Source organism: Suncus etruscus, chromosome 5 (genome assembly GCF_024139225.1).
Source record: "Suncus etruscus isolate mSunEtr1 chromosome 5, mSunEtr1.pri.cur, whole genome shotgun sequence".
In the NCBI taxonomy this organism is placed as follows: Eukaryota; Metazoa; Chordata; class Mammalia; order Eulipotyphla; family Soricidae; genus Suncus; species Suncus etruscus.
The window spans coordinates 52,589,416-52,602,639 of record NC_064852.1 but is presented as its reverse complement, the minus strand read 5'-3'; the positions used below and the strand labels follow the sequence as shown (position 1 = coordinate 52,602,639).

Below are 13,224 nucleotides of genomic sequence, written 5' to 3'. Positions count from 1 at the left end.
AACAAAGGTCCTTAAAGATAATACAGTGATTAGAACACTTGCTTTATTCATGGTCTACCAAAGTTGGATGCTTGAGACCTATATAGTCCCCTAAGCTACAGCAGGAGTGATCTCTATGTGCAGATCCAGGAGGAATCCTTGAACACCACTGAGTGTAGCCCCCAAATCATATATGTGCATATATAATGTATATGTAAAGTATATTTTAAAAAAGATAGTTGGGAGAAATGTACAGCAAAGCAAAACAGAAAGAAGCAGATAGCACATGCTAAGACATTTTTAGATCCAGTAATGCTAATCTGAATAAATACACACATACAAAGAAGCTACATCATTTTTCTCTCTACATTTTCTAACTAGTGCTGCCAAATATGGAAGAATTGGAGCCATTTCAAGTGTACTGCTGAGTCAGGAGCATGAGTCAGAAAGTAAACCCTTAGTGTAGAAAAAGTCCTAAAAAGTGCTGTGAGTTCATCTACAAACAAATATACATTCTATTTAGAAGGTTCAAACCTTTGGTGACTGAATCATGTGAATCTCCATTCCCTAAGCTAGACGAGCATGTAATGAATATTTTCCAAACAATCAGAATATACCTGCAGCTAGATATACATACAAGTTTGGTTCTACCAGGACTAAGGATGTCTCTAAAATTCTATGGCAAGTCCTTTTTACAACCTAACTAATAATGAATTTAAGTTAAGATAAAATTAAACAAAGTAAGAGGACTAAAATTAGAACAAAATTCTGTTTAGAGGGCTGGTGAAATAGTACAATGAAAGGCTGCCTGTCTTGCATGTGGCCCATCAGGGTTCAATACCAAGAACATTATAAAGTCCTTTGTGCCCCATCAGAGCATAGAATCAGGACTAAGGAAGCACCACTAGGTATGACCCCCCCCCAAAGAAAAAACCACCAATTACTTAGAAATACAGAAAAAAAACTTGACAAATTTAAAGGACACTAAAATGCTCTTTTTTTTTCTGCTAGTTTTTAGATCAATTCACTTCTCTGAGTGATATTAAACATCATTCACTATTTTCTGAATTAGACAACAGAAATTACTAGAGTTATTCCCAGGCTTAACAGTGTATTTGTGGCATGAAAAGGTCACCAAATATCCCACATAAATCAATGCAAGTAAGATTATATTTCAAGGAAAGTCACCCTGGGTCAACGAATTGTTGCTCCTTCCCTGCTCAATATAAAGTTCTCAATGTTGTGACAGCACCATTTTACCGTAACTAATTATGTTAAAATGACACTTATAAAATCAGTTATTTTTTAAGTTTATTTCTGAAAGCAGCAATAAGAGCAACAACAGTAATTTTTTACATTAATTTTTTTCTAATCTCTGTATTCACGGAATGGGTCAACAATCTTTGCTCTTTTCCACATAGAGTCTAAGGCAAAGAAAACAATGATAATCAAAATGATGTCAAAATGGAAATGGAATCATTATTTTTTCATAGAAATTTCATCTTGTGGATTTCAAATATTACTATTGCTACATTTAAAAGCAAATTTCTATCTAATTTCAATCATCTCCACAAAATTACCAAAGAAGAGAAAGCTATCAAAGTGTTTGGCTTTGATGATTAATAGGTAACTTAGTTTTAGTGTAAAATTATGACAAATTATTCTTTTGAACTCTGCAGTATGCTTAATGGTACTTTCTCCTATGAAACAATAAATAACCTCACAAAGCATTCTGGTCTACTGCTTGTGTGTATGATGATCAAAACACTCTCCCTATGTGAGTGTCACAGACATCCTTGTTTGGCAAGTATATTACATCTTTACAAAATGTTCCACAGTTGCTATCACATCTTGTTCTTGATTACAATGATAAGTAGCGATGCATTTCAATTCATACTCCTGGCTTTATTGTTTCCTATCCAAATTATTTTGCATTTGGTCCCATTGATTAACACAGTCTAAATCTACACCAAAGGTTCTAATATTTCTAAAACTTCAGAAATAAGAGCTGGATTATTTTTACAAAATATCACATCAATATAGGGTTTAAGTTAAGGTGGTTTTTTTTTTTTTGGTTAGGTTTTGTTTGGGGCCACACTTGGTGATGCTTTGGGGCTACTGGCTCATTCCTGGTGATGCTCCAGGGATCATATGTAATGCTATGGGTTTAAGATACTGTGCTTCAATAGCCGAAATTTGGAAACAATCCAAGTGTCAAATAACAGATAGCTGGATTAAAAATAACTATAGTAAAGAAACTATGACACACACAATGTATACTATTAGTCTGTAAGAAAAGATGAACTCACACAATTTGTCACTAAGGAGAGAGAACTGAAGAATATCATGTTGAGTGAACTCAGCCAAAAATAAAAAGGGAGATTAGAATGATCTGCTAATATGCGAGATATAAAGAAGCATAATAAGGGATTTTACAAAAACAACAAAGACAACAGAAACTTAGAACTGATCTTCAGAACTGAGCTTACCAGGACAGTGAGATGTGGAGGTGGGGAAGGCTGGTGATGGGGTGGAGATGCAGTGAAAGGGAAGATGAGACAATGGTGGAGGGAAATGGACTATTTGGTGGTTTATTATAGTCACAAAACCCTATCATTAAGAGCAATGTAGAATTTTAAATCATGGTGACTAAAATGAAAAATGTTAAATCATACTGTGGTTGGAATAGTTAATTCAGTAGCTTTCCAATTTCCCGAAGAGTAATTTGTAGCTGTCCAATTTACTGAAGAATTCTCAAGCTTGAAAGTTTCTTCTTATTTTTCTTGTTGTCAGTCATATTTACAAGTGGTTTTCTGTTCTACGCACCTTTACTGTTCATAATAAACAGGATTCACATGCTAATAAAAATAAAATTTTTTCTGTTTCACAATCACCAGCCATTTCAACAGTAGGCAAAATCTAGGTAACAAATACTAGGTAAGTTTAGGACAGCATTTTACAACTTTTTTTTTCAACCGTGGCCATCTTCTTATTTAATCTACTTCCTATGGCCTCTGTCCTACCAGTTGGCCCTTAGTCTCATGCTGTGGTCCCCCTTTATGTGATTTTTACTGTGGTCTCTTTAGAATTTCTAGGCATTCAAAGGGCCATACAATCACTGGTTGAGAAACAGTGGTCTAGGCAAGTATCTACTAGTCAGAACTTTAATAAGCATCCTATAGAATTCCAAAGCAGATCGACAATTCCTAGGACTTCAACTTTAAAACTTCTGAAAATGAGTTAATTAACATATAATCTCAGAAGTGACTTATCATTAGGCTTACTACATCTTAAACAAAAGTTTCCCTATTTAAATTTCCATATGTCTTTCAGCAATAAACTACATCACCCATAATGCTTGCTAATTTCTTTTATTCGCATCAGTCTTAGACTATATTACAAAAGATATAGAACCAGCTTTCCTATGTAGTCATGGCCAAGTGGTTAAAGCGATGGACTAGAATCAAGTTTCCTTAATCCACTTCATGGGCAGCAATTTACTCCAGTCTCTAGTAAAATAATGCAATTAAGAAATTAGCATCTAAGAATTGTACTAATTAAATCTTCTATAAAGATCATCGTGAATATAATGTGTAAGAACAACTTAGTATTTTATTGAAGTAATGTTCATTTTTGTTTATGACTTGAATCATTAAAAAGCAACAGATGATTATATTATATTACGTTTACCACTGAAGAGCCAATTCTGTCTTTATTAATTAGACTTCATTGTTGACAAAGGCTAAGTAATGAAAATGGTGAATCCACACAATAACACATTTGGAAAACCCATTTCACTATAAATAAAGGAATTTTCACAATTAAATTGAAACATATTCTAGGAAGCCTAGCTATTCTTAAAATTCTATGTAGTGTGACCACCCTGTTCAGTTTTTCTAGGGGCTTCCAAAGGACGGAATCTCATATCAGAAAACCTTTCAGTTACAGAACAACCTACTTCATGCCTATCAAAAGAAATGTTAGGGCAAAGAATTTTCCCAAATAGTTGCGAATTATAATGAAAGTTACTCAGTTGCAAAAAAATTAATGCAATGCTTATATTCATCCCATAATACTTTTGCTTTATTTCTACTGAAATTATTCTTAAAAAAGGAACTATAATCACAATAATCAATAAAGAGGGACTAGAAAGATATGTTTTGCATGCAGGCAATGTCTTTTTTAATCCCTGGAAGCATTGGAGCACTGGTAGAGCACAAAACTGGGAGTATCACTGGTATGACCCAACACCCCCAGAAGTCTGTGTAATCATAGAAGTTACTATGAGCAGAGTAGATGGAGATTTACAATATCAATCTACAGAAGCATGTGTTGTGGACTTTTATTTTTAATGACTTAAGAAATATCAGATAATTTTTAGAAACTTGGAAAATACCAATAAATATTTTATTTTGTGTTTTCAATTTTGGGTTTTGGGGGGTGGCATACCTCCCTATGACTAGGCCTTCCTCATAGTTCTCTGCTCAGAAATCACATCTAGAGGTGAGTGAGGAATTAGGAGTCAAACTAGAATTAGCCAGCCATGGCAAACACCTCCAGTTTATCAGCAACTTTTTTGTTTTTTTTTTGTTTGTTTGTTTTGGCTATTGCTTTGTTCTAAGCTTACTCCTGGCTCAAGGATTGCTCTTGGAGGCTGTGGAAACTACATGGGATGCCAGATAATGAGTCAGGCCAGCCACCCATGCAAGGCAGCATCCTACCTGCTGTACTATTACTCCAGCTATTCATCAGCAACCATTTTAAAAGACAACAGCAATGTGGGTAGGGACAGGGGAATAAGAGAGATAAACAAGAATTCCCATATTTGGACCCTGAATAAAAACAATAAAAGTTGCTCATCAAGACTAATGATTCTGAGCATACAAAGAAGTATAAATGAGTATTACTCAATGTTAAAAAGAGTTCTACTTTACTTCACTGTCTCCTGGTGTATCATAAAGGAGTAATGATTAATTTTAATTAATATGGCCAAATACAATTGACTCATTAACAAAAATTCAAAGCCACATCTCAGTATATCATGTGTGATTCATTCATAAAAAAAGTTTTAGTTTATGGGGCCGAAGTGGTGATGCAAGTGGAAGGTTGTTTGCCTTGCACACCCAACCTAGGATGGACCACGATTTGATCCCCAGGTATCCCATATGGTCCCCCACGCCAGGAGCATAGCCAGGAGTAACTGCTGAGAGTCACTGGGTGTGGCCCAATAAACAAAGGAAAAAAAAGTTTCCAGTTTTCACTAGTAAGAAAAAGTGTTAATTGTTCAAACTATTCCCCCCACCCTAGTCCAACTTTTTTTCCCCCTAATCACTGTATGTCTTGGTTTTTTCTAAGTACCAGTGGATCTTCAAAGTGAGAAAAATTCTGAGGCCTTTTCCCATTCCTGTTTAATCATATGTAACAACTTTAAAACCAGAGGTCTTTCTTTATTTTCAACACACAGTTGCCTGAGCCAGACAATTTCATGCAGGAGCCAATTATCTCTGGTCTGGCCTATTGTAACAGCCTAATAACTGGTCTGTCTCCGGTCTCAACCTTCCTCAATTCATCCTCTACCCTCAGCCAGAGGTCTCTTTAGATCCTGCAAGTATGATCAATGCATTCAAAATCCTCCAAACTCCTTGCTGATGCTATTAAATAAATCTGAACTATGACTTGGAGATCAATTAATCTTCAATTAGTTTCTTTTCTTCTATTCTATACATAAACATAATCATAAATATTATTTAATGAAGCTAATGAATTCCACTTTCTGTCTCTTTGACCCGAATGTCTAGCTCCCTTTATCCTCCCAATGAACTTCTTTTTCACTAACTTGTCTGGGATTGCATCTTTCTCTTAGGTAAATCTGTAAATCTGAGAAATCCACAATAGCCTGAGTGTGTGAGTGTGTGTGTGTGTGTGTGTATGTGTGTGTGTGTGTTACGTACTAGTATATACATATATATGTTATGTACTCAATTTAATTCAATTTTGATCTCTCTGAATTGTAGGCTTTATCCTTAATAATTTTTGTGACAGCTGACATGGAAAATCACAAATAATGAATTGATTCATTTAATATATAAAACAATCTGAGGCCAGAGAAATAATAAAGCAGATAGGACATTTGCCTTGCATGCTTCCAACACATTTTGATCTCTAGCATCTTATATGATTTCCTTAGCTCTACCCAGATTACTCCCTGAGCACAGAGCCAGGAATAAACCTTGAGAATTGCAGCGTACAGCCCCCACTAAAATGAGAATAACCAGGAACACAAAAGAACAATAAAAAAGAGAAACTTTAAAATGAGAGCAAAGTGATTAGAAGTATTTCTTGAGAACCTTTGGTTCTTGGCATTAAAAATAAAAAAGCAAAGTCTTAAATCAATTTGGAAGTTAACTGTTATTCTGGAGATGTAATAAGTCAAATATGAAATGAATGTAATAGAATAATTTATACACACAATACAGAACCTATATTATAAGAGATATTTTATTAATATATCCTAATATTAGGAGTTTATACATTCATATTATTAGAAGCAAAATGGCAATATCAAAAAATTTATTATATAAGACTCAATTAATTGTTAGAATATTTTCAATTTCACGGCAATAAAAAAAAATACTGGGCTGGAGTGACAACATAGCAGTAGGGTGTTTGCCTTGCATGCGGCATACCTGGGATAGACCAGGATTCAATCCCAGGCATCCCATATGGTCCCCCAAGCCTGCCAGGTGTGAGTTCTGAGTGCAGAGTCAGGAATAATCTCTAAGTGCCATGGGGTGTGGCCCAAAACAAAAAAAAAAAATCCTAACAACAACCAACCAACCAAACAAAAAACCCAAAAACAAATACTTTCAAATTACTAAAAAATAAAAACAATTCTAATTATTGGCAAGCTCTAAGAAACAAAATACTTTCAAGTTTGTACTTTAATGACAGCAAAGCTGATGCAGACATTAAAAACTCAACACGACCACCTGGGTTTGATCCCTGAATCCCATATGACCCCCTGTGCAGAGAGCCAGTAGTAACCCCTGGGTGCTGTTGGGTGTGTCCTTCCCCCCTCAAATTGGACTGTATCTAGATTCTAAAGAACAGAAAGGACATTAGGAAGCATCCATAGACAATAAAGGGGAGTGATGCAAGATAGATAGATTAATTGGACCTGTAAAATGAGAAGAAACAAAAAAAGAAAGAGAAAGTTTTGAATTCCCAAAAGAACTCTGAGTATAATGGAAATTTTTTTCCACAAATAAAAAAATTTTAAGAGAAAATAGCCTTGGATACAATTCTATGTATTTTATGTGAAGTATTGGAACTTAAATCATAGTTGTCTCAAAACACAATTAGCTCTAGCAGAGATGGTTTGGGAGAGAAATATAGATTCTTCCCCAACCAAATGTGCATGCACACATAAAAAACTGAAGTGTAGCTTTTGGTTTCCTTTTGATAGAATAGGTGGTGAAATGATATGCCAAGGAAAAGATAGGACAGCTGGGACTGGGGGCATAGAAAAGGTCTAAAATAGATCCCACTGGGAGAGAGCAGAGAAGTACAGAAAAGACAATTAAAAAGTCTGCCAAATAGCAGCAAAGAGCAGATTGAAGTTTGAAAGCATTCAATTCTAATGAGCCAAATCTGCAATGCTGTTTGCCTCTAGCACTGCTCTCTCTCCTGGGAGAAGAAACAAAGAGAGCAAGAGTTAGAGGTAACCATGTTTAGGAATTCACTGAGCAAAGAAGCAAAGGTATTGAATGAAGAGATAGCTTGTGATCCTTGTGAGGTGTAAAAATCTAACTCATTTTAAGAGAGAAGGGTTCCTGAATCTGATCATTGAGAAGCATTCCCAAGGAAAGGAGAGAAGTAATTATTCTGAGTGTGACACTGAAGGATGAAACTTTCAAGGAAACTAGAGTAGTCTTAATTACACAATATCCCTCCCTCTCTGAACCACTCCATGCCATTCTCGCTGAAATGAGAGCAATGAGAAGTGGAAAATTATGCAATCAGAAGTCTTCAGATGATGTTTGAGGTGAAGTGAGCTGTGTGTAGTGGGGAGGGTTTGGGTGGGCTGGCGGTGGAGTGATTTGAGTGGGAGAGAAAGAATAGAAAGTGTGTGTGTGTGTGTGTGTGTGTGTGTGTGTATGCGCGTGTGTGCACTCGCATGTGCAGTCAAGCAAAAGAAAAAGGACAGAAATAAGTACAGAGAGAGAGAAAGAAAAAGAAGAGATTGTATGTGTATGTGTGTGTGTGTGTGTGTGTGTGTGTGTGTGTGTGTGTGTGTGTGTGGTGAAGGCTGGGGTGGGAGGGGAATACTATTGATACAAAAGTTAAAATAGTCTAAACTTTTGTATATCTCTTAAGATCATTTTTGAAGGAACCATGAGAAAAACATTTTTTAAATATACTGTTAGTAAATATACTCTTAGTAAATTACTCTGAGTAAATTATTGCTTTCCTATAAATACAGATTTTGTTTTTCAATCCTTGTCAACGTTTTCTTTAGTGCAGAAAAGGTCTCATGTTGTTCTCTAATTTTTCATCCAGTTCCAATCACCTGTCTTCTCTTAGTTCTTGTAGTAATCAGGCAGATTCTCAGTTGAGGGTCTTTGTACCAGCTTTCACTGTACCTGTCATCCTATGCTCCAAAATGGCTCAGATTATTCTTGACTAGATATCTGCTTAGGACTCACACCCCAGAGAAACCTTTCTAAATAGGAACTGAGAGTAGCCTCTATGCATTTTGTCTCATCACCTTGGTTTTGTTGCTTTCATTATTTTTATTTGGGGGCATATCCAGGGGTGGCTAGTGTTTATTCCTATTTCTATGTTCAGGGATCATTCCCATAGGTGATCAGAAGACCATAAGAGGTGACCAGAATCAAACCCAGGTTGGCAAGTGCCTTACTGGCAGAATATTGCTCTGGGACCTGTTACAGCTTTTGTAAAATTCTCCACATTGTCTGAAAATATCTTGATTTTTTTCAAGCTTCTTTTTCAATATAAGTACAATCCTTAGGAAGTAAAAGAGACCCTCTGTCTTGGTCACCATTATATTTAATAATATGCTTTCAAAGTCTATATCATTATACCTTGATCATACAACAGACATTCAGATACTGACCTACTGTATGACTAATAAAAACTGAACATTTGGATACTAAATGCAATGCAAAGTAACATCAAATTAAATCCTGAAAGCTTATTCACAGAGTTTTGATTCCAAAAACATGACAGATAAAAAATGTCAATGTTGGTGTTTTAAGACATCTCAAAATTCTCCAATTTATTCTAAGCCATAAATATCATAAAAGTAAAAACTATTTTGAATGGAAGGATAAAGAAAAAGATACCTTTAAGTATGAACCTAAAAAGTACTCAATAAAATTTCAAATTAACAAATAAAATATGCACACAAAGATGTTTATGCTGTTTTTGCCCCATTTAGTGGGCTCTGGAAATAGAGACAGATTTTTCTAGTTTGAACAGGGAAAGATTTCATTAGTGAGGGCATATACACAAACAAAATGTCAGATAAATTTTCCACAAAATAAATTCTATAAATTATGAGTAATGCTTTTGCTGTTTGTCTTGCTATATTAGATCTAGAAAATTAGCTTAATTAAGAGGTTAAGAGGAAGCAGACTTTAATTTCTTTTCCACAAATGGTAATCTGTAAATAAAAAATTCAATATCTAATCAAATTTTATGTGGAAAATATTATTTTCCACAGATTATTGTCTAAAAGATATAAAGGGAAGGTGAAAATATATTCAACTCTAGACCTAAAAGATTTACTGTTATAAATCTTCTAATGGAATTCCTGTCAGACATTACAAATTACAGTCCTAATGTACTATAAATATATAGGGGAATATTAAAACAAACAGCTTCAGCAGTCTTGTAAAATGTCCAAATAGAAGCAAAAACTCAATATTAAAACAATTCATATCTAAAGAACATTCTCATAAATACAAACTTAAGAGAATCTACAAAATACATAGTCTGGATTGTTCAAATATGTCAAGGTCAATTTCTCAAAGTAAGAACTATTTCATCCTAATACTAGAAACATAAGTAAACACGTAGATATTTAATCCTTAAATTGATACGGAACCACACACACAATAAAACTTTGATAAAAACTGCTCCAGTGAATATGAACTATAAGCTATAGATTATGATATGATTGTTAAATTTCTTGATGGTTTTAATAATTGCACTGTGGATTTTTTTGCGGGTAAGTATAAAAACAAATGCTCACAAGGAGCCGGAGCTATAGTACAGTGGGTAGGGCGTTTGCCTTGCACATGGCTGACCAGCGTTTGAGTCCCAGCATTCCATATGGTCCCCCAAGTCAGGAGTAATTTCTGAGCACAGAGCCAGGAGTAACCTCTGAGCCGGTGTGCTCCCAAAACAACAACAACAAAGAAATGCACACAAACTGAAGGTAAACCGGAACACAGACAAATAAATGAATAGATTGGTGGATGGACAAATGAATGAATAGATACTTAGAGAAGGAAGAATTAGTAAAACATTCTTAAAGTTATTCTGTAATACACAAATTCCATTCATTCCAATGAGTAGGAAAAAAGGTACCGTATGAGCAAGCAAGCAAATTGCAACCTTTACTATTTAAATTCTAAAAATTTAATGAATAAAAATAGAAATTAAAAATTTAAATTAAAGATTAAAAATGTATGACTATTTTTTATAGAGGTGGGAGACCACATCTAGAAGTGTTCAGGGCTTACTCTTGGCTCTGTGCTCAGGCTTCATTCCTATGGTGCTTGAGGGACCATACAGAGTGGTGGGGATTGAACCTGGGTAAGGCCTCATGCAAGGCCTTACTGCTGCCCTGTTTTTCCAATACCAAGATTTGAAATTTTGGAATACAGAATAGTTTTTTTTCATCTTAAATTAAAGAAAGAATATAGATTACATAATAGTCCACACAAATCAAACACCAGGTATAGATTGAGTTGTCTTTTTTTCAATGCCATTAACAACTTAAATTTTAAACCAAAGTGCTAACAATAATAATAGTAATATAACAAGCAGCTTAGTTATATCATTTTCACTTTAAGGAAGCTTTTAGGCATTAAATATCTTATAAGAAAGTAATTACATGCCAGAAGTAAAAGATTAATGAGAAATGCCTTTCTCAGCTTCTTTAAAAAAACTTTTCAGAAGATGGGTCATCTTGATTATATAACTTTCACATCTTGGAATAAAACATACCTATGGTATTACCAATATTACTTTCAATATTACTATATACACAATTATTAACATTTTAAGGACATCTTTTAAAAAGAAAGCAAAAATATTTTATATGTTTGATTTTAGTAGTAGACACATACATACATTTAAATATGTACACATTACTTTTTGTTACTTTCTTGGCCTGACAACTCTCCTAAGAAAGAAGCAAAGTTTATTTGGGTAAAACTATACAATCATATTATATTGCAGCTTAAGAAATAACACAAGAAAGTATCTATAATGAAACAAAAAACTAAAATGCATTAAAATTTTTGGGTCATGGTTCATCAGGAAAATCTGACCTACACTGAAATTAAAATTCAGGGGACCGGAGAGATAGCATAGCAGAAGGGAGTTTGCCTTGCATGCAGTCAACCCAGTACAGAAGGTGATTCAAATCCTGGCATATGGACACCTGAGGCTGCCAGGTGTGATTTCTGAGCACAGAGCCAGGAGTAACTCCTGGGTACCTCAGGGTGTGACCCAAAATTCCCTCAAATATTTTAAAAAGAAATTCTCCTTTAATCTACACACATAAGATGTTTTCCACTGAGTTTGTACAGTCTATCAATGACCCCATAAATCACCATCTTTATGTCAGAAAAGTGCATGCTCAGTTCAGGCTGTTCAGTAATTATCTTAATTTATTTTAACCTTAAGTCTTTAAAGAAATATGATCAGAGGAAATCCAAATCTACAGTTAAAATAGAACATCATAATAATTTCTTAAGAGTCTTCCTCTTTTTTTAAGCAGTTCCTGTTCCAGAGTTAGCATTACACATGCAGCAATTTCAATTGTAAATCTTTATTTCAAAGTAATATTAATTTACTGTTAAAAGTTTAAGAAGACATCGCATTCATCATTATAAATCAAAGCTATTATCCCAATATGAGACAAGTTATTGTGCCTACAATATCATTATAGACTCAAGAAATGTGATGTTATTTCTATGGTTTTACTCACCAGTTGTTTCCACAATGCCTTCCAGGATGACGACGATCTCAAACTGTTCACTTTGCATGCTTCGCTGGGATAGGTCATAAAAGGGGCTTTTGGCATCAATCACGTGGCAAATCGTGAGGGGAGAAACAAGAAAAAGTTGATCTGCCCCCGTACTAAAGCCCACATCCAGTTCGAGTTGGTCAAGGGGTAGAAACTCACCCTCTGGTGTCTGTCGAGACTAGACAAGCACACAAAAAAGAAGAAATCACCACTTGTCCTAAAATTTTCAAGGCAGCCCAACAGTAATTGACATCATTGCCATCATTCTACAATATCAATCATATTGCAACAAAATCCAAATAAATCATTGTGCAGCTATGTTCTAGCAATTGGGCCCAAATCCCACATAGCTCATGTGGAACATACATGCATTATTTATAATATACAACTTACTATAATTACCATTTCCTCATTTTTTGGGAAAATGCCTAGTCCTACAATGGCTGTTAACACAAACTGTGGTAACCAAGTGTACATGTGCTAGCTACTGCTTGACATAAATCACTGCCTGGTAACTCGACATCCCAGATTTCATTCCTCAAAAAGCAAATAAGTAGGCAATTCAGATGCAGTTTTTCTTAAAGCAAAATGGAGTGATTATAATTTTAGAGATATATTACATTATCATTAAATAAAACAAAACAATTTATTGTTCCTAGATTTTCAAAAGTAGCAAATATATATAAACCAGAATGAAGGTACTATCATATTAATTACTATATAAACAACCGTTTATATAATAAAAACTAAAAGCAGACATCATTAGCTAAAGCTTTCAGACTCCTAGTAACACATTAAATTTACTTACTTTTCTATTTTGTTAATTTTAAAAGGTGGTAAAATGTTGCATTGACCTGAACTTTTTTGATACCAAAATGCAATTTAAAAAACTCAATATTGCTTATATTCTAAACACTCATAAGGTAATAGTATTCAGTATCAAAGTATAAATAGTATATTAA

At 34.5% G+C, this 13,224-nt stretch overlaps 1 protein-coding gene across 1 annotated transcript in view; it reads right to left on the bottom strand.

The window, feature by feature from the left end:
• KCNJ3 (potassium inwardly rectifying channel subfamily J member 3) overlaps window positions 1-13,224 on the bottom strand; it is a 148,293-nt gene that overhangs the window by 120,758 nt on the left and 14,311 nt on the right. Inside the window, exon 3 of the mRNA XM_049773011.1 lies at window positions 12,224-12,440. Within this exon, the coding sequence (XP_049628968.1) occupies window positions 12,224-12,440 (217 nt within the window). The remainder of the gene's footprint in view (window positions 1-12,223; window positions 12,441-13,224) is intronic.